The sequence below is a fragment of the Periophthalmus magnuspinnatus genome, chromosome 3 (genome assembly GCF_009829125.3).
Source record: "Periophthalmus magnuspinnatus isolate fPerMag1 chromosome 3, fPerMag1.2.pri, whole genome shotgun sequence".
Lineage (NCBI taxonomy): Eukaryota > Metazoa > Chordata > Actinopteri > Gobiiformes > Gobiidae > Periophthalmus > Periophthalmus magnuspinnatus.
In genome coordinates, this window is record NC_047128.1 from 21,568,569 (window position 1) to 21,590,443 (window position 21,875).

At 38.4% G+C, this 21,875-nt stretch overlaps 4 protein-coding genes across 6 annotated transcripts; 2 read left to right on the forward strand and 2 right to left on the reverse strand.

Annotated features, from left to right (window-relative positions):
* Positions 1-167: 167 nt before the first annotated feature.
* LOC117389825 (protein C19orf12 homolog) lies at positions 168-3,108 on the reverse strand. Its single transcript, XM_033987552.2, has 3 exons — positions 2,960-3,108; positions 699-860; positions 168-492 (listed from the first exon to the last, which is right to left on the reverse strand). Exons 2-3 carry the CDS (start codon positions 856-858, stop codon positions 227-229), a joined length of 426 nt encoding a protein of 141 aa, XP_033843443.1. The 5' UTR covers positions 859-860; positions 2,960-3,108; the 3' UTR covers positions 168-226.
* Positions 3,109-3,587: 479 nt separating this feature from the next.
* On the forward strand, positions 3,588-8,062 carry si:ch211-260e23.9 (uncharacterized protein LOC555795 homolog). The gene is made up of 4 exons (XM_033985810.2): positions 3,588-3,705; positions 5,557-5,687; positions 6,057-6,204; positions 6,539-8,062. Exons 2-4 carry the CDS (start codon positions 5,564-5,566, stop codon positions 6,774-6,776), a joined length of 510 nt encoding a protein of 169 aa, XP_033841701.1. The 5' UTR covers positions 3,588-3,705; positions 5,557-5,563; the 3' UTR covers positions 6,777-8,062.
* On the reverse strand, positions 7,998-15,155 carry zgc:162297 (uncharacterized protein LOC555865 homolog). 2 transcript variants are annotated; one of them, XM_033985820.2, is made up of 6 exons: positions 14,621-15,155; positions 14,473-14,555; positions 14,216-14,396; positions 13,475-13,625; positions 12,789-12,916; positions 7,998-9,252 (listed from the first exon to the last, which is right to left on the reverse strand). In XM_033985820.2, exons 1-6 carry the CDS (start codon positions 14,766-14,768, stop codon positions 9,062-9,064), a joined length of 882 nt encoding a protein of 293 aa, XP_033841711.2. In that variant the 5' UTR covers positions 14,769-15,155; the 3' UTR covers positions 7,998-9,061. The 2 variants fall into 2 exon arrangements, with proteins under 2 accessions (XP_033841711.2, XP_055088482.1); XM_055232507.1 differs by having other exon boundaries at positions 9,119-9,252; positions 12,789-12,896; positions 14,621-14,793.
* A 139-nt stretch (positions 15,156-15,294) lies between these two features.
* ccne1 (cyclin E1) lies at positions 15,295-21,875 on the forward strand. Of its 2 annotated transcripts, XM_033985799.2 has the most exons (12): positions 15,295-15,628; positions 16,154-16,202; positions 16,401-16,488; positions 16,779-16,841; positions 17,240-17,403; positions 17,514-17,649; positions 17,908-18,054; positions 18,145-18,240; positions 18,952-19,086; positions 19,266-19,377; positions 19,821-19,978; positions 20,923-21,875. In XM_033985799.2, exons 2-12 carry the CDS (start codon positions 16,189-16,191, stop codon positions 21,103-21,105), a joined length of 1,296 nt encoding a protein of 431 aa, XP_033841690.1. In that variant the 5' UTR covers positions 15,295-15,628; positions 16,154-16,188; the 3' UTR covers positions 21,106-21,875. The 2 variants fall into 2 exon arrangements, with proteins under 2 accessions (XP_033841690.1, XP_055086597.1); XM_055230622.1 differs by lacking the exon at positions 16,779-16,841 and having other exon boundaries at positions 15,319-15,628.

The window sequence follows — 21,875 nt, forward strand, 5'->3', positions numbered from 1 at the left end:
AACTGAACATATCACCCTGATACAGAGTATTCCTTTTTAAAAACTTGTTTTCATCAAAATAAGTACCAAAGAAAACTCTACTGCTGGTTTTGTTTTTACATTTTACAACATGATGAGACACTGCCATGTTGCCATGATTTGTATTTCAATAGGACAAAAATGGTCTCATCACCAACCAAAGGCACATCTTTGTACTGAAGATTTAAAATGGGTAAATTATGTTATGTCAGTCTCCGTAGCGCACCTCGGCCTTCAGTTCACTAGTAACATAGTTGAGGAGTGCTGCTGTGACCTGTTGTTGCAGGGTTGCGTTGCCCATCACCAGGGCAATGAGCTGGGCTGCGTCTGTCCAGTCCAGATTTCCCAGGATGGCCACTATGTCCTGGTACAGTCTGTCCCTCTGTGATGGGGGCAGCTCCATCAAGATCTGAGGTAAAGGCCGGAACTGTCCACTGGTTAGCCAGCTGCCCAACAGACCACCTACTGCCCCGCCTGGCAACACAATTTGTATTAAGTCCTAAAGTATAACTGTAAAAGAAGCCTTGTCTCAAATGTCTCACTCTAAAGCATCTAAAATTATTTTAAGCAGGTGTGGTTGCACCATTGAAACTGACAGGAAGGCAGCAATAGTCGGGGTTAAGATCACATGTGGTGTAGACCAGATTTTCTTTTTTGTGTACTGACTGTATGAATCTTACCAACAGCAATTCCTGGTGGTCCAGCCAATAGTGCTCCAACAAAAGCACTGCCTCCTGCCACCAGAGCACCTTTGGTAGCATTCTTCACTGCAACCTTAATCTGTTCATGGGCTGACAACTCACAACATAGCCGCATCACATCATCAATCCGTGGGGCCATCTCTATAAACACAAAGACACAAAGGTGCTGAATAATGCATGTGGCAAATGATAAAGAAACTGAGGTGATAGCCAAGCCATTCCATTTGGAACAATCTTGCTCATTTGTTGGTGATGAGTTTGGAGCATACAGTATTCTTATAACCAGTTCTGCAAATGGACTTATAAAAAACATAGTCAAATATAGCTAATAGGACTTGATGTTTCATTCCCTGATTTGAGTCATTGATTTTAATCATGGCCTGGAGTTCAGAGGGTAAGATATTGGGGTCATCGGGTGGGCACCCTGCTTTCTTGATGTTTCATTGATGAGCCTATGACATCTCCTGAGGGCTCAACGGTGATACATGGCAACCCCCTCAGCATCTTGTCCTCCTGCTTTATTTAACAGCCCAGATCTTGACCCCAATTGCTGCTCCTTTCTGCTGCAATTGACAAGGACTTGGTGATTTGTTGGAGGGAGGACCCTCTTAACCCAACTTTCTTTAACAGATAGTTGCCATTAACATTTAAGTTGCCACAAATCCCCTACATCCTACTTCAACTGGAGAGATGTTTATTTTCTATAAATTTTTGGCTGCTTGCAATACTAACTCTAGATATTTGGTCTTTTTCATCTCATAGGCTTCCTCAATGCCCTCTTCCCATGAGACTGTTGATTCTATCACTAGTGGCAAGGCAAGGCAAGGCAAGTTTCTTTGTATAGCACAGTTCATACAGTTCATACAAAGTAATTCAAAGTGCTCTACAGAATAAGAAAGGCATTAAAATCACACAAATCAAAACATAAATAATCACAAATTATCATCATAAATTTGCCATTAAAACAGAAGAGTGCAGAATGAGCACAGCTAAACAGAACTGTTTTGAACCTGGATTTAAACATTGTCAAAGTAGAGGCCTGGCTCACATCTTCAGCAAGATTGTTCCAGGTTTTACCTATGTAAAACTGAAATGCTGATTACCCCCGTATACTCCTGACTCTGGGCATCAGCAGGAGTCCGGTCCCTAAAGTCCTCAGAGAGCAAGATGGTTCATATGGCACGATCATGTCAGAGATGTACTTTGGTGCTAGGCCATGGAGAGACTTGTTCACAAGCAGACTTGCTTTAAAGTCTATTCTCTGAGCCACAGGAAGCCAGTGCAGAGACCTGAACACAGGACTTATGTGCTCGTACTTCCTGGTTCTAGTCAGGACCCAAGCAACAGTGTTCTGGATGTACTGCAGTTCTCTTAATGCTCCTTTGGAGAGGCCAGTGAACAGGCCATTACAGTAGTCTAACTTATTGGAGACAAATGCATGGATAAGTCACTCCAAGTCTGGCTTTGACAGTATACCTTTGATTTTTGCAATGTTTTGTGGCTTTTAAAATTCAAGTCTGAGGTGGAGACTGAAGGTGACTGCTGGCACTTTCTCTATGTTTCTGTGGGCCAAAGACTATGACTTCAGTCTTGTCTGGGTTTAGCTGGAGAAAGTTGTTTTGCATCCACACACTGATCTGTTGGATGCAGTGGCTGAGTGAATCCACTGGTCCATATTCACCTAGTGCCTACTTTATGGCTGCTGACCACAACACCATATCTGGACGGAGGGTCGTGGCCACAATTTCTAGAGGCACCACCAACTTTTGATCTAAGTCAGCTGTTAATTTACAATCCCGTGTGACCTGTAGGATAGTCACTCTCTTTGGTGTGCTGTGGTGTTTTATTGAGTAAGCTGCTGGTACAAACATGGGCTGTCTGCTCCTTACTGAAATTTGTGGCAGATAATTTACATCGGGTCGCCTTTTAATACCGTCCCAAGTATACCGTCCCAGAAAAATAACTTTTACTTCCATTTTCACTCTCTGGGACTAGCTATGTCAAATTACATGTTAATTAATCTACAATTTAGCTTTATTGTATCAGCTAGGCATAGATCGATTGTGGGCCCAGTAATTACAGAGACATTAGCCATAAACCAGGTGAAATTATGCAACTGTACCACTTAAAACTGTCGTACCAACCCCATGAACTCATAGCTACATTAATACGAGCTGCTGTACCCGGCGAAGCTTTCTATAACTTTGTACATTTACGGGAAATAAATGAAAACCACTAACCTGGTCACATGAAGTCAAGCGGAGGTCAAAGAGTACTTCTTGTATCTAATCTCTTCTTTTCTTGTCTCGCTTTTGAGTTAGTTTCGCATTTCACCCACAAAACCAAAACACATTACTCTGCAAAGGATTCTGGGACAGTCGGCTCCGCTTCCGTTCAAAGATCACACACCACGGGTCAAAGACAAGAGAGTTAAATGCTACAAACAAAAAAGGACACAGCAGGCTGTATTTTTTATATTCAGGACAAAATCTACTTTCAACTCGATAAAAAATAATAAAATGCTCTAATAAACAAATAGTAAGAACTGACCACATTGCAAAAAAACAACAACAACAACGCATTTTATGACAGACAAACATGGCCTGTTGTTTTTGTTTCCTTTTTTTCCCCTTTCTTTTTACTGAAAACCACAAACTATAACAACTACATACAACATAATAACATAATGTCAGATAGAGCCTATGAAAAATAATAAATCTGATCAAAAATCTTTCATAAAAATAATAATAAATAAATTAAAACCAAATTTTTACGCTGCATCAGGAAACAGATGACATTTGACAGACGCAGTGTGGCCACGCCTTGAGTGGGCGGGGCGTGGTTACGTATTAGGACGCTAGGAGGACTCTCGCCGATAAACAACTTTGAGATCAAAACAATCTGTGAGGAACTCAACATAGCGGAATACTTTGTGATCTGCGACTACACCCGAAGAAACATAGCCTAGACTCTCTCATTTGTTTTGGTAAGTTGTGCAATTACACTTTCTATGCTTTTTTGTGCAAAGAGAAAGAGCCTCCTATCTTCCTTTGTCCTTTGTTCTCGTAAATCCTCTCAGCTGTGTGATATCTGCTGCACAGTCTTTTGTTTAAAATTACTTATTTTTTAACTTTGAATCCTTAAGAAAACTGTTATTACAAAATTTATCTCGCATAGCAGGCAGTTGTTCAGGAGTGCACTGTATAATGTAGTCAGAGATGGTAAAGAATAAGCTCCCTGCAAAACACTGATAAAAGTCAAGACAAGTTCTAATAATGAGTAGACATGTAGGTGAGGGGGTAAAGGACATTTGGGTAAAGGGACTGGGGTCTGTATTTATCTCCAGGGAGGGGCTTGATATTCCAGTCAGCAGACAGGCATCTGGGGGAAAAACTCAACTCTATTTATGGATCTATTTTAGTCTACAAAAACAACACAATATGTCAGCTTTTTCCAAGAATTTTGATGAACATTTTTAGACATGTAAGTACATTGCTGATAAATTCCGCTGTGGACCTAAACACCAAAAATAATATGTGTTACATATTTTACAGTGGTGGAAAGTAACTAATTACAAATACTCACAATACTATAATTGAGTCGATTTTGGGCTGTAATTACTTTTTTTTTGGTAGATTTTTAAAAAAAACGTATAATTGTAATTGAGTATAATTCTGGTAATGTAATTGTAATTAGTTACATTTTAACTCATAGAAGTTACTGAGTGCTGTACAAGTCCCAATCTGCTCTTTTCTTTACCAACAAACACACATAATTGCTCAGGTTTTCTGTAAAAGCGTGATCTAAAATGCTTCTAAAATTGTTTTTAAAAATAGTCACTAGTACTCTGATGAGTTTTTTCATGTGTACATGTACTTATAATTGAGTATATTGAGTATATTATTCAAGTAACTGTACTTGTACTTGAGTACACATTTTCAGTAATTAAAAACATTAGAAAGTGTTCCATTTGAAAACATCAGGAAGTGGACACATACATAAGGAAGTAATGTAATCCTGTGTATACTTTGTTTGTCTTGACTACAACCACATTCAAAATTGATTATATATCCTGTCAAAAGCCAAGTTAGGCTAGTGAGTCATCTTGTTTTGCTCCTCACCTTTAATGCACTCTCCCCTCCTCTTATTTCGTATACGTCTAGTACTAGGAATATGTAATCTGTATAAATCATATGATTACCTAACTGTTCCTGGGGCAGTGTGAACTCAGGTTATTGGGTAACATTTATGTTCCAACTCGAAATGTTTTAAAGTGACTGCGTCACTGTGATGTAACAGCCCCAAGTGTTCACGTAACTGGACCAATGCAATGGAAACAGACGACAGCTGGTGATAACAGTCTGGGAGTGAACTGTGAAGCCACTAGATGGAGCCATGAGCATAATACTTTCAAATGAGTGGAGAGGACAATATGCCAAAAAAAGTCATATCATGGTTTTAGAGCCAAGATCAAGATTTTGATTTGATCACAACCGAAGCAGTTGGTTACTTCTTAATAACCTGTATAAAAATACTAAGTCATCTACCGCTTTTTAGAGATTACACTTGATGAGTTAAATCCAGTTGTCACTCACTCAGAGCACAATGTGGCCTGATCAATAGGAAGACTGGGCGGGGAAAAGTGTGTGTTCGAACGTAGTATATCGTGACAGGGATCAGATCACGATTTGTTTTTTATCGGCAGCAAGGCAGCCATTGTGTACTATATAATAAATGACAGAATGATTAAGAATTATAAAACATAATTTTGTCTTCTGAAATATTAACAAAGCATCTATAACTATATATGTTTTTAAATGTATGTATGGTATTACAGAGCCAAGATGCTGGGAAAGATCCTCTCTCACCTCCTGGGCAGTGCTGTGGATGAGCTGGAGGCAGCAGAAGACACTGTGGAAGACCTGATGGAGTTTGAGGAAGGAGGATGGGTCATTGTCAATATGCCAGGTGAGAAAAATATATATGTATGTACTGACAAAGTACTTTGAATACTTTGATTGAACTAAGCCCTAATCTAATCTCAATATATAAATCAGTTAATATGCACTTTTTATTGGCCATATATCTTCAGCAACTTGCTTTTAACAATTTACACACTTTTTGTAGTAAAACAGGGCTGTGGATGAGTTTGTATTTTATTTTATGATCAAAATCGACCCAAAAATATCGGCAGATCTTAGTGGCCACCAATAAGGATCCTAACACTCTGCACTGACATTGGCCATGACTGAGCTCAACCTCTAGCTCAATCTCTAGTACCATCACTGCTATTATTATTATTATTACAATGCATACTCACTTACTGTCTTACAACAGAGGGTGGGCAGCTGTCCGTGCCAGAGGTGGACCCCCTGGAGAACCTGCTGATCGAGCACCCCAGCATGTCCGTGTACCAGATCAGACACAGGGTCAGTGGAGCCGAGGAGGAGGCCAGCTCTGAAGAGGAGGAAGAAGACTCACCAAGGTTAATATGAACACAGTAACTTCATGGCACATCTAATGCCTGGTAATGACTGATTAGCCAGAGTGCAAAATTGTTAAGTTTAGTATAAAATATCTAAAATACTACTAAAAGTAAAAGCAACTAGTACTTTCAGTAGTTATTTATTCCTCCATGCAAAATTTTCATCCAAAAATCTGAGAGAAATGGATGGAAATTTTACCTTCCAGAAGTGTTCCCCTCCAAGGTTGGGCTTCATAGGTCAAAAACGACAAACTGGGACTGCTAACTAAACTTACTTGCATGTTTCAAACTAACAAAGCTAAATGTCCAATGTGGTCCATGTGTGTTGTTCCAGGCCTGTAGCAGTGAGGCGGCACCTCTCGTGGCGTTTGGCTGCCTGGGGGGTCCCTCTGCCCTGTAACCTCCAGCTCCTCACCCTCCAGAGCGTGCAAAGGGCCAAGACTCAGGGCGAGCGTAAGAAACTGAGCCGCAGCAGCCTCCACAGGCAGAACATGGCCAAGACCCGATTCTGCGCTGCTGAACGCCGCTATGGCCACTTCAAGCAGCCCTGCCAACGCCTCTACAACTACTGAGTGGCTGGAGAACAGTAGTGTGCAGGCTTGGCTTCAGTAATTCTTCTGTTATTATAATGGCCCACTCAGGTTTCCATTGTGGTATATAGTTGAAAAGCTGTTTACCTCTCACAAGTACTGTATTCAATGTAAGGGATTCTATCCAAATTAGAAAATTAGGAATCTCTCACCAGGAAAAAACTGCTTATATCCCCTGCTTTTGTAGTTGACTGATTGATATATTTTGTATTTAAGACATTTCAGACACTGGCTATGTTTACATGCACACCAGAAATCTGATTCTTAGAGTTATCAGATTATTGAAAGGTCATGTAAACAGTTGCATCACCATGTGAGTGATCAGATTTCTTTCTGATTGTTCACACTTGTGCAGGTTTTGACAAGAACAATTATGCAAAACAGGGCAAACTAATGTTTCAAAGACAGAAAACCAAGCAGAAAATATCCTCAGATTATTTGAGTTATCTCATTTTTACTGGCCATGTAAATGTATTCAACGACAGATGACAATTTGATTTTCATAACGGTCATGCCCCTTAATTTACTTATGAATGCATACATTTGTACAATATTTACAACCTTTTGAAACCAGATCCTAATCACATTTTATCTTTTAATCTATCTGTTATCTTTATTTTATATTTTAATCTACCAAACTATTTCCGTATTGGTTTTTATACAAAGCCAACCTGCACTGAAGCCCTGATATGAAAACCTTATGTGAACACTGATATTTGATTTACACGTGACACCATTTACTCTACGGGACAAATTAAAGTTTGTGCATATTATCTATTCTGTTATTATTAATATTATGATATGCTAGGGACAGTTTAGTAGATTATTTAGATTAAGTTGTAGAATTGTATCTATTTGTGGAAGATATTTGCGTGCTATTGTTACTGTGTGAAAAGCAATGAAAACATGTAAAAATATAGTTTGTACTTTTTGGTGACCGGTGTGCTTTTAAATGATGTGCCTTAGCTTTAGAAACAAAAAACAAAAAGTGAATGTTATGCCTCAAGAACCTGTACAGCTTTTTTGCTAATGTTAATTTTGTGAAATTTTGACAACCTCAGTGAAATTGTTTCTTTTCAGTGTTTTATCATAGCCAATTATAATACGCCTGGTTACTTTCCTTTCTACTGTTTTATACAACTACTCCTTTCATTACAGAACGTTCATTTTGTGTGTAAATAATGTTTAAAGTGATGTTTTTTCTATGTGGCTATTTATAAAATGTGCAAAAAAATTATAATAAATATTGTTTTGATAGAAAAATGAAATGAGCATGGAACAAAAGTCATTATTAAGACACTGTAAATAGTAGGGTGTAGTTCCTAGTTTCTGCCTACCTACACCGTTTAAACAAAGTGAAAAACTTTGACATTTTAATATGTAAATACTCAATTTTCATGGCTGCATTACAAGAAATGGCATAAGTGTTTTTCAAGTTTAGATTATTTTAGGTTTGGGCCCAGTTCGAGCCCTCATGTAGATTTGTTTGGTTCAATTCTAAATTTAGTCCTAGTCTAGTCCAGGGTTAGTTCCCGGTTTAATCCCAGTTTAGTCCCAGTTTGGATGTATGAATACACCCTTATACTCAAATGATTTCAATTTATGAAAATATATTGACATATCTGTGCATCTGATGTTATTAACTTTTTATTTCAAGCACTGCTATATTGTACTAAATTAGGGATAAAATAGTAAGGCCTAACAGTTAGTATTCATAATTCAGTCATGTCACAATATTATTTTACTGTTTTTCTTAAGAGGTGCACTATGTTATTGCTTTGCATTAAATTAAATTTAAGACACTCCATTTATTCAATTTCACATGTTTTTGCCACAAAAAAAAAAAAAAAGAAACATAGAAACAACATCAGATTTGTACTCTCCACAGAGCTGAGGACATCACCACGTTATCTGTAATTTTCTGGAGGTGCCACGTCACTTGCAAGATACTGATAAATAGCCAAAGAACAACATTTCCATGGAAACAAGCAGGAGGAAGTCCTCCTCCAGGCCAAGTAAGACTCAGGTGTGGAGATGCAAGCCCACTCACAGTAAGGACACATATTTTCAGTTTTTTCGTGCATTAATAGGTTATTGTACAGCAGTTTTAAAGATAGACTAGTTTACCGTGTAACACTTTGGGGTAAGCAATGACATCTCCATGAAAGCACGCATGTGGTGTGACTTCCTTCATAAAAGTTATACAGTGCACCTTTAAGTGCAAACTATGTTAGTTCTGATATTTTATTTTAGTTCTGAACCAGTTCTCATTGTCTAAGTTCTTGTACCTTCTTCATAAACCTCTTCACCCTCTGTGGATCTACTGCATTGGGCCAGTGCCCATCCTTCTTAAAATGTGACCCTATGATCATTGCATTTGCCTCCATATAATCTTCCACATTCTCATAGGTCACCCCAGAGCCAATCAGAACAGGTATCTTCATAGACTCGGAAACCTCTGCAAAACAGAAAAAAATACACTTTTAACCGTAAAGTGCATATGACAGGTTTCATGTTTTTATAATTATGATTGAAATATTTATCATAGTTTTACATCAGTTAAATGCCAGTTTGTGTAAACAAAAAAGTAGTAGGGAGTAGCGCTGGGTTCTAAAATGGAACACCTCGACCTATGTCATCAGCACCAAAAATCTCACCCAAATTCAGAGACAATTTATACACAGGGAACACATTGTTCTGACAGATTAAACAGAAAATACACATTATTACATACATTTACATTTTTATTTGTCTAATCTAGGGTTAACAAACGTATTTAAAATCAGATAATAATCAATACTAAAACTAGTATCAAAACTAGAGCGGGTACCAATACTGGAAAAGTCACATTGACAAGACAGAAATGAACCATCCCGGTAATATAAAAGAGAGTACAACGATTTAAAGTTGAAAATTACATTCTGTTATCTAAATATAATAACAACAGCAACAACAACAATACTACTACTACTACTACTAATAATAATAAAAAATTATCATTGTGGTATTGGAATTGGTATTGCATATTGCGTCTGTTCATCAGGATCAAAATCGTGTTTGAAATTTTTGTATCGTGAACACTAGTCTAATCGTAACTATTGAGCAATTTAGACAAGTTTTGACACTTGTAAACTTTATGGTTGCTAGGTAGCATGTTTTAGTGAAAATCTACAAGTCATGTGCACTTTAATTCATTTACACCTTTAATAAAAACTAACAACTCTGAACTTGACAAAAACAAATGATGATGATTCAGCAGCGGTCATGGCTGTCAGAATACACCCAGTGAACCTGGTCAGAGTTGAGTCTGTCCTGCTGGTATGTGCACGGTGGTATCACTAACATACAGTAGGCTACATGGTAGCATTTATTTATGTTATTAAAGATAGACACCACACGTGCTTGCCCCTATCCCCTAACAGCACTCTGTTTACAGAGGGCTCAGCTGAGCTGGAGTGATAAAAATAGTGAAAGAGTGCTACTAGCACGGGTGACAGTTCACAGGTTCAACACAGGAAAAACAATAGTATTTACTCACCACTCCTTTAGCTTGCGAGTGTGTATGCGCTTGTTTGTACATGGGGGTGAGACTGTGCCTGTGACTGTCTCTGTGTAGGCTGTATGATTGTGGGGGGTAAAGGGCATGTGGGATTATTTTTAATTATTTATTTTTATTATTTAAACCACTTTGCATAATATTTGTATGAAAAGCACCTTATAAATAAAATTAGATTTAATAACACAATGGTCTGAGTAATTATGCTGTAAAATATTTAAACTTTTCTTGATGTGTAGTGCATTTATTGTGTTTTGAAATGAAATGCATAGTCAGCAGCTATGTTTACAATACACACATCATCATCTGATTAATGGAGTTATCAGATTATTCATGTAAACATTTACACCTGATATGAGTATTCTGATTTCTTTTTTTGTTCACACCAGAGACTTTCTGTGACTTTCTGGAGGGAGCAGATCACCTACATGAATCAATGGAAATAGAAAGATAAAGCCAGATCATTTATATGCCACATGCTGTGGAAGATTATAGAGGTGTTAGGTGTGTCACTTCAGGGTCCAAGGCAGGCAGCATTGTAGCAAAATAATTACCAAAAAAAAAAACTAGAAAGCAGTGGTGAAGTTGTCAGTTGTCAATTCTATAGCCATGGAAACAACATTTCCATGGAAATAAGTAGATAGTAGTTAAAAATTATCTGATTATTCTAATTACCAGATTTTTGGACGGCCATGTTTAAATGTACCAATTGAATATTATGCATCCCTTGTAATATATTCATGATCATAATTATCAATATTAAATCAGGCTTTTTAGAATTTCTTATGAAAGAATTACAAAAGTAAATGAGAGGTTGTGAAAAGAGTTTAATGTTTTGAGCTTCAAAATAACAGGTTGTAGATGTCCATTAAGGCACTATATTATTATATCAATCATTCCTTTATCGGTTTTGTGTGAAAAATGGTTAAATAAGTCTTTGATCATTTAATATTTGTCCTACTAGGTGCTTTGCATTGTAATTCCATCATCACTATCTATATAGTCACTAAATTATTAGTTAATTTAGTGATTATAAAAATTCAAATTATTCATGTATGCAGTTCTATGAACTTAATAACTTTGTCATGAAGGATTTGCATGCAGGAGTCAAGGATGAGGGACAGCTTTATAGAATAACCTAAAGTCTATTGTGCATCCATGGCACAAACTCCAAAAACTGATCACAACAAAATCCTTATTGCCAGTTATTAGTTCAACACTGACATCTGCTGGTCAAACAATAAAATGCAATAGGTAATAGATTCTTGCTTTGAAATTTCCCTCGACTGTTTGTGCATATCATGTCCTTCATAAGTTATAAGTAGGGCTGAATAATATGGTATAAAATATATATCTTGGTCAGTCACTATTTTTATTCAGTTTAGTTTTGTCTGATTACAACGAATAAAATATCTTTCAATTTCCTGAACAAAAACAAAACACTTTTTTCCATTTAAGAAAAGGCTGTAGTAAACTCCCCGATTAAAAACACCCAAACTGATCATTGACATTGACAATTAGAAAAGGCTGAATTTAAAGCATCAGTATGAAACTTTTTAGGCAAAGAACTAAACAAATATATATAAGCATGTTTTTTTTGTTTTTTTTAACTTGGTGTTTGTTACACTGAAAAACATAGAAAAGCATGCTACTGTTACGGCCCTGGGCCTTAAGTTCCTTTTTGTTGTTTGTATTTATATATTTTGTTTATCATGTGTGTCCCCAAGCCTTCTTTGTCCCCTTTAAACATGGCCGCCGGATCCCTGGGCCGTGATTGGAGGACCGTCTTGAAGCCTCGCCCACCTCCAGCCGCCTCCCTCCCCATTTAATAGGATTGGGGACACCTGCTCGGGGCTGCTGGCCTGGAGTGGCCAGTATGCCTTTGTTGTGTGTAGTCTCAAATTCAGTCACTACAGGGGAAGTGGCTTTTGTTTTGAGACACTTTGATTGACAGTTGTGACTGTGTTTGTCTGTGTGCAAGATTTTGTTACTGTTAAATTTGTGTTTTAGTTACTTTACCTTTGTTTTTTGGTTTAATCCCTTGCAAGGAACCTTTGTTTATATATGTTTAGTTCCCTTTTGTTTAATTCACCCTTACACTCCTGTAAATTAAATTACCTCTTATTTTACCATTTTTCGATCTTGGTTTTCTTCTTTTGTTACTTCCCTTCTCCACACGAGCTGGGTTGTAACACTACTATGAGTGGGCTTGCAAACCTAAATCTTATTGTTTTAATGGAAATAATGTGTGGCTATAATCTTCAGTTTGTCATAAAACTTACCTAGAATGCTCAGAAGTATGGTTTTAACTCTTATTACCATGGAATCATGTAGGTGATGTAACCTTCAGAAAGTTACAAACTATACCTTTAATGAATTACCCAGCACTAATTACTTGCACTACCTTAGCTCAGACATTAGAGGCTTGACTGCAGTACCTTTGAGTTGCTGTGGGTCTGCCTGCACTCCAGTGGCACTTCCTGTGATAATGAGTCCATCTGACAGGAAGAACTCTGCAGCCCGAGCTGTTTCTGCAATGCTCACATCTGAGGTCAGAGCATGTGAACTGTAGAAGATTTACAGTGAATTTTTCAATAAACTATTGCCATTTTCAACTTTCTGTTTAGAGGCAACATAGAACTTTTTTCACCAATGCACAATATATATATAATATTTTGTTTTTAATTGTCAGTTGCTATTAGGGCTGTTGTTCTGCCAAACGATTAGTTGATTAAAAAGGGTGAGGGGAAAAGCCTTAAAAGTTATTAAGTAACAATGCATCTGACACCACTGATCTCGCAAGACTACACCTGTACTGGAGTTCTAACAAAAAATATTTATGCAGAAAAGTACCAGGAAACACAGTTTGTATTTGTACTTTTGTGACCCAGGAGTTTACCATGATGGCATATTGTCCATGATGTTATTTTGTTAATTTATTTCATAGGGACAGTGGATATTTGTGAATAATGTAACAGTTCATAACAGTGTAAATATGGCATTTAGATTTTACTGTAATACTGATATTGTTACATTCCTTGGTGTTTAACCAACCATGAGCATCTAGTATGAATATGACAGCATTTTGTGAATATTTTTTATAGCACTTTTGTGTAACCTTTACCTGTGTTTCTTTTTGATGTCTGTAAAAACGTGCACATGCTCTGCTCCAATCTGCTTACGATATCTGAGTAACTCTCCAGCACATGCATTCAACAGGCCCTCATCAGCCACGTGAGAGAAGACAAAGCCCTCTGCTCTGATGAAATCAAGACCTATGACCATTTCAGAAGAAAATTTAATGTTTTGTCATTGATCAGTCATGATTAGTGTAGACCTAAGTAAGGTATTGAGGAGCAGTGCCGTTAACCACTAAAAGCTTGTAATTAAATGACCTCTGAACAAAAAGCTGGCAGTTACTCATCCCATTCAGCTGCAAACAAACAAATGCACTGACTATAAAATTAAGAGTGGTCCTTCATGTACTTTAATCCTGTCAGCGTGAGAGCGTATTGTCTATTAAAAATAATACTTAGTAGAAGTCGAAGTAAAAAAGTAGGGCTTCTCGTCCAAATGATATAATAATATAGTATAGGTCTGTTAAAACTGCCACTAGAGGTAAAATGTATATGTATAATTTCTTTAAAAGTTTCACAAGTAAACTCAATGAAACTAATGACCACAAGGTGACACTTAATTTAAATGCAAACTCAATATGTTAACTAAAGTAATCTATTTTCAAAGTCTACTGGGTAATCTGACTCCAGAGCCATGAGTACTGTGCTTTAAATGTCCCTTTTAAAGTAAGAAAGCCTAAGCAAGTGAAAAGTCAGTGGATTGCCTGATGATGGTCTAACATTCATACCTGACGCTAAAGCGACAGCCAGGGCCTGGTGGTTAGCAGAGGACAGGATTTGGACCCCCAGGGGCAAAAATGGACACTGGTTCCTCACAGCTGAGCAGACAACAGTCATACACGCAGTCACCTCTGGGCCCACACTGAATATGTACGGGATGTCATGCATGTTCTCAATAATCAGACCATCCTGAAAATAAGGTGCAGTGTCAAGTATAACTTACTCTCCCCATTAGGACTTGTGGACTCAAAGTGACTCTGCTTACCACTCCTGCGTCACTGTAGATCTCAGCCTCTCTACAAGCCTCCTCTGTGATTTCAGACATTTTCATAGAAGAAAGTGGTGTTCCTGTAATATAAACAGTTTTAGCCTAGAATCATTCACTGTTAATCCACATTAAGAGATTATGTTACCTGGTAAGGCTTTTACATGGACCATTCCAATAACCACAGATTTGAGGCGACCAAACAGACTAAAAAACTTCATGATTACTCTAGGCAGAAGCAACTTGGAAAAAGCAGACAAATCCGCATTTGGTTTTACTGAACTAAACGTGGACATCACGTGACTGGCCAAGGGTCAATTTGCCCCTTTTTGAATAAATAGTGGTCCTAATCAAAACAAATTAGGAAATTAAAATGTTATTCATTTTGAGTTGATATAAGTTACACATAATATGATCTGAATATTTTGTTTGTCGCGATCATGTCGGGGTGTTACAAAGAAGGATAGACCCAAACATGGCAACCCCCACTAGAAAAGAACGCCTCGGCAAACACAGGAGCGAGCTAACGTGTTTTTAAGTGAATAAATGAGTGCGGCTACTATGACAACCGCTGAACACGTCCACCAAACATTGAAGTCTATATACGCTTAGCAAAAGTTGTTAAATTTGGTCGAAATAAGCTTTATTTCAGGCTTAAACTGCGTGACTTTCCCTTTGTTTACATCTGACACACTAGCCACGCGGTTGTTCAGGCACTTCCTCTTCTGAAGCCCCGCCCCGACAGCTGTCACTGCCGCGGCCACGCCCCCCATGTACCGGCAAACTGTATAAACTCCACTTTCCATCTTCTTTACTTGACTTTCTACAACATATTGCGCTTACATCTGCTCTATTGACTATCTGTCTTTACGCACGGGTCCGTAAATGCTGAAAACCAACACGTTAAACCGAAGTGAAGCCAGTGATTTAGCGCCAAGTGAAATCACCTCCTCCCTGACGTTGATGCTTCGGGTCATCTGTTTCCTACAAGGCGCCCGCTCAGAGGAACTAGCTCCCCGGCCTGAGCGCACTCACAGAGCACCTCATCCAGCCTGAAACACCGCTACTAAACCCCGCAAACAACAACAGCAACACCACGCTCGTTTACTTTGCCATCGTGGAGGAAAAGAGTGAACTTCAAGAGCAGAAACTTGAGGTAATCGTGCGTAACTTTCTCGCGGGTTAGCATAGGCGCCACTTAGAGAGCTGCAACAAGTGTGATTGTGAATGGAAAGATCACGATCCAACACGAATTAACACAGGAATAGGTGCATACACAGCTCAAATTAAGTATAAAGTGTCACTCGGGTTGTTTTTTGCCGGTTATTCTGTTGTTAAAGGGTGGCGTCCCAGCTGCACCGGGTTCGGCCATTATCTGGGAGGCAAGCCAGCTGTCCAAAGTTAACCAAGGAAATAGTCAAGTTCTATGTACAAATATAACAATCTGGCAAGCTTTGAGTGTTATATAGACCCTGATGTCTGTCCTCAATCTGCTTTCTTGGACCTCCGCTCGTATTTGGTGAACTTTTACTGAGTTAAAACATCGCGTACCATTTCCATTTCCCCGCGCCCGGGCTGAGCTGGGCTTTGTCAGAAGGAGGGAGTTGAGAGTGGGGGTTGGGACTGGCTCAATGTGTGTTAAAAGCTTAAAATAAAGCTTAAAATCGTGTTTATTCCACAGGTTTACTCCAACACAGACGGACAAGCTCGTGTATAATGCTTGGAAACCGGTGAGTTGTGTGTTTAAAACGATTCACTTTGTCAAATGTCAGTCACAGTGCGGAAAAAGTTTGCATGGATGCAGCCCCAGCCATTCAGCTAGTTAGCTTGATGCTATGGTACTTTTGAGTAAGAAATACCACACGACACCCGCTGATTGGCAACTTTATGTGTTAATCTATGTTCATGGATTCTTGTTTTTGTTCTAGGGAAGAGACAGAACCGAAATCTGTTCCTCCCGAGGTGTCCAAAGAATCAGCAGTACGAACGAGAAAGAGGAAGGCAGATGTTGCCATTGTAAGTAGCCCACAAGGCGTCACACTGGCCCACTCTAGACGCAACCTCATTAAAACTTCATTTATGTGTGGTATACAGTAGTCTATTGTAAAGTTTTTTTCTCTAGTTGTTGATGGAGTTGTACTGTGAGAAGGTTGAGGCAGCTATCAGACGTCTATGAATTGACACTTGTGTTTGGGGAATGAAATCTGTGCATACAAAGAGATGGATTATAGATGGTGGATGCCTTTTGTCCCCCCCTTTTTAAACAAACTGTCAAATGATCGTTCTATTTCTTGTCTGATTTTCAGTTTTTGCATGACATTGACGAAGAGGTAGCAGAGATGACAAAGAAGAAACACCGTGACTGTGAGGTAGGTTTGGCAGGTCATGAGTTAGGGTTGAATGATTTGGATTGTATTTGTGATTTATGTTGTAGTTATAGGATTCTGTTCAGAGTTCACATTTTAAATACATTCAGAAGAATTGATAAAACAAGACTAAAATATGAAAGGACAATCTAATACAAGAATCACATTTCAGAACATGTTTGTACAGATTTAAACTACTCAGTTAGCAGTTTATGCAGAACAGGACAGGAGATTTAGTTGGTGGAGGAAGTTATGGTACTTCCAAAACTGCAGCCTTTGCAATTTGCTATGGCTACAGTTCACATTTTGATTCAATTCCAAATAATCTTGCGGACCTATCTTGAGTGTCACATGTGTGTTAAGTATCTTCTCAAATGTATTAACTTTTACTGTGCATTCAGAGTTGGAGCCTGGACGCTGGCTATACCAGTCCCCCACGGTGGATCCCCACACCTGACCATGAGGACAACCAGCCAGTCAGCCTGATAAATGCGGGTTTCCCCCACTACAGCTTTAACAACATACTGGCGACCCCAGTGCATTGTGCCCCGCTCCCTGCTTTGTGGTGAGTATTGTTGTAGTCGTCTTTGATGTTGCTCAGCTACCTTTCACTTAAAATATTTGAATGAGCTTTTTGTACTTCATTTTAACCTGTGGTTCTCTTCCTGTAACCAGTTGGGCGAGTAAAGATGTGGTTTGGAGCAACATGCTGGCAAAAGACAAGACCTACACTAGAGATGTCAAAGTGATGGACAAACACCCACACCTACAGCCCAAGATGAGGGCCATTCTATTAGACTGGCTCATGGAGGTTTGTCACTTTATTAATCTAATTTTACAAAGTTTACAACATAATTTAATCGTCATCATCGTTTTATTTATTTATTAAATGTACTTTTTATTTACATGTAAATTTTAAAATGGGAATTTAGCTTCAACACACAATTTTTAATTTCCATGTTATTAGATGATGAAATATTATGGTGATATTTATATGGGAACAACGTGTTTGTTAACCTGTTTCAATAAAAACTAACCCAACAATAATGGTTTTGTTTTTCCACTGAAGGTGAGTGAAGTGTACAAACTCCACCGGGAGACGTATCACCTGGCTCAAGACTACTTTGATCGCTTCATGGCCACACAGAGAAATGTCTTTAAGTCAACACTACAGCTCATAGGCATAACCTGCCTGTTTATTGCAGCTAAAGTTGAGGTAAGAGCCCGGAGGCATTAAAGTGTGAACTTGTGTTTACATGGCTGGCATCACAATGATCTTAATGTATTTTCTCATATCTGTCCACAGGAAATGTACCCTCCCAAACTGCACCAGTTTGCTTATGTCACAGATGAGGCCTGCACAGAGGATGAGATTCTCAGTATGGAAATAATAATCATGAAGGTGAATAATCTCATTATGCAGTTTTTCACAACTGGGGGTTTGCAAGCACTTACCTACTACTTGAAGAAGTTATATTTTAAGTATCATAAATCACTCATTAGTCATACATTTTTAGGTATATTTCTGGTTTTATCTTGTCCAGGGGTAGAGGAAAAATTATAGAGCTTTTGTTATCGTTTGCAAGAAATTGAGTTGAGGTAACGGTGACGGCCTTAGATGGGGTGCAGTTGGCTGCCTATAAACATAAACCATTACCCATTTATTAATGCGCAAAGTTAGTCATCTAAAGTGCACATTTACAATGGTAATAGCCGTGGGATGAGTTATTCAGTATTTATAAATATTATTCCTATATCCTTTGTGGGTTACTTGGGGAAGAGAGCTACTGGTAGCCCCTGAGCTACAGGTTGGGGACCCCTGATCTAAGTAATGTACTTTAACAGTTTTTTATATCCCAAAGCCTAGTTTTGAGGAGCGTTACATTTTGATACACTGCTATGAAAACGTAAAATGATGTGCTAGATTTGGTTTACATTATACTTTTTATACTTGATAGTAAGCTGTTTTTTTTTGTTTTGTTTTTCCATGCGATTTTACTTCAGTATTTTACACAATGAAGCAGAGACTTGCATGAGCAAACTTTGACAAACAAACTAGCATACGTTCCCAAAGCAGTGCACCTGTACTAATATCGGTCTTGTGTGTGGACAGGAGCTGAACTGGAGCCTTTGCCCTCAGACGCCCATCTCCTGGCTCAATGTTTACATGCAGGTGGCCTTCCTCAAGGAGACCGACGAGCTGCTCATCCCCAAATACCCCCAAGCTACCTTCACACAGATTGCTGAGGTGTGTTCCACTGGCACGCACATACATGATCCAGCTGTACTCAAGTATTTTCTGTTGGAAAGAAGAATTTGACATATTGTGTAATGCTACATGTAATATTTGTCTTGCGGTAGTTTGGATGCAAGTTTTCACACTGGTTGTTGCCAGGAGAAAAAAATAACTTTGGTAATGTTTTCCAGCTGTTGGATTTGTGCATGCTGGATGTCCGTTGTCTGGAGTTTTCCAATGGGGTCCTAGCCGCCTCAGCTCTGTTTCACTTCTCCTCTCTAGAACTTGTGGAAAATGTCTCAGGTAAGAATCTACTTGTATATTATATATTTCAATCCTGATTGTTCTAGGTTATTAAAGGACTTTGTAATTTTTCTGATGGGTCCACTCGTCTCTATGGAGAGGCTATTGCCTTGCCTGGAGTGTTGCACAGTATGGCATTACACAAATGTACCTTTTTTAATTTATTTCAGTACAGGTGGTTCTATTACTCAAACATGCCTTGAAAAACATTCAGTATCACTTCTCCACAGATCTAACCTGTAACTAGGCTTGGTGGTGTCTCCTGCTCTTCCTCAGAGACTAATGTGTTTTTAATGACATACTGTGGAACAATCCAAGCAAAGTATTAACATCTCAATGGAGACGAGCAGAAAAAGCTGTACCTTTTTTTTTTTTCTTTTTTTTTTTTAATGTATATTTTGCCATTATGAGCCAGTTAAGACTTTTCTGTTTGTTTCTTGCAGCTTTGAAAGGATCTGAGGTTGAAGAGTGTGTGCGGTGGATGGTACCTTTTGCCATGGCACTCAGGGAAAATAGTGCCAGACCAATGAAAACGTTCATGGGCATATCAGCTGATAACATGCACAACATCCAGACACATATGGCCTACCTAACATGGCTGGTGAGTCCTAGATACAAAACAATTCCATACATAAAATTGTACTTTATTAGTCTAAGCCCCCTACACTATAAAGGTACAATGACACACTCTGTGTACTCTTTTTGGGACAGTGTGAAGTAGGGTTGTCACAAATATTAAAAAAAATCACATACTAGTAGATACTCATTTGAGCAAGTATCAATACTGAATGAAATCACAAATGGGACTGAAGTGCCCATTCCTGGATAGTTTTAGAATGATTTTGAGCATATTAGAATTGGTATAACTACTACTACTACTGCTATCACATAGTAAGATTAAGAGTCTGATTTACTGTCTGATTATCAAAATCTGTATTGTGTATTGAGCCTGTTCATTATTGCTGAAATCGTTTGAAAACACTTGTATACTTCAAAATTCACACTGAACCTATTTCATTAATGCATCAGCATTCCTGGCAAGTTGGGTAAAGTCAGTTGCCCAGCACCATGATGCCTGTGTGTAGTGTTGGTGTACTTTCTGTTCTTTTCAATTACAGTGGGACTAATTCACATTATAAAGTAACTAGAAAATGGGCAGCTATGAAGGTGACATTACCACCCCCTGCATTGTCATGTTAACCTCCTATGCTTATTGTTAAAAGCATTGCATTCCCTCAGCTCCTTCTAGTCACAATGGTTCACACACTATTATACAGTCCAAATTCTAAAAAATGAATAAGATCAGATTTTTGGATAACATTATATTTTGTCTGACATTTCCTGAACATAATACAAACATTTTAACCAGTGCAACCTAGCACAAAATATATTCAAATGTCTTCCTCCAGTCGGAACACTGACAATTGGAAGTAACTGAATCGCTGCCTATATTACACTTTTATTCTGTACAATTAATCCAATTTTAATACATTTCTAATCAAATAAAGTCTGTAATAAGTAACCGTATTTGTGTTTTCTTTCCAGGACAAAGCTTACTCGTATCAGGATGCAGAACTACAGCATCATGGGAGTTATTCTGTTCCTTCTGGGGTACTGACTCCACCGCTGAGCAGTGAGAAGAGTGAGGACCAGAACAGAGTGGAGCCTGCCGTGCCCAAAGTCATACCTAGGATGCACACAGTGTCTCCCCAGCGCCAACACGTCTGACGGGCAAAGAACTGAATTATGTGAGCAGCAAAGAGCAAAGACTTCTGCCACTGCTGTTACAGACAACTCATCAGGAGTGGGCAAAGAGTTTTATTTTTTTAAGTTCCAATTTTTCAGGACCAGTCTATTGTTGGGAGGAACTGTGTGGCCATGCATAACCTTGCACTTCAAATGCAAGAGTGGTAGTTTGCTTCAGCATGGGTGACAAATGGTGGATTTTTTTTCCTTTTTTTTATCAGCAATGCACACAAAATGCTTTCCAACCAACCACATCGCCTGAAGTGGTTTTGTGCTTTTATTTCCTCTGCAGAAGCCAAATGGAAAGGACATTTTATGGACTCTTTTATGAACTTGGATGTTTGTGATTAAATGAATGGTGTTTTACTTTCCTTAGCTCAAACAGCCCATCGACTATTCTAGAGCCACACTTGGCTCTATTTGCTGCTATAAAAGTGGGCTTTGCTAATGGAGGAGTGGTGAATGGCTGCATGTGTGTGAATATGAATTTTTTTTGTTTGTTTTTTACAAAATTACTTTTGTCAATTTTTAGACAAAACGTGGCCATGCTTTGCTTGGGGACTAGTAGCTTTGCTATTTGACTTAAACAAGTAAAACAGCCAGGCTTGAGAAGCTAAAATGATTGTATTTAACTTTATTTTTTATCAGAACCCACAATTTCTCGTCACCTCCAAAATGTAAATTTTATTTGACATTATATAATAAATTGCTGCTGCTACATATTTTCAATAAAATTGTTTGCAGAATTTTCA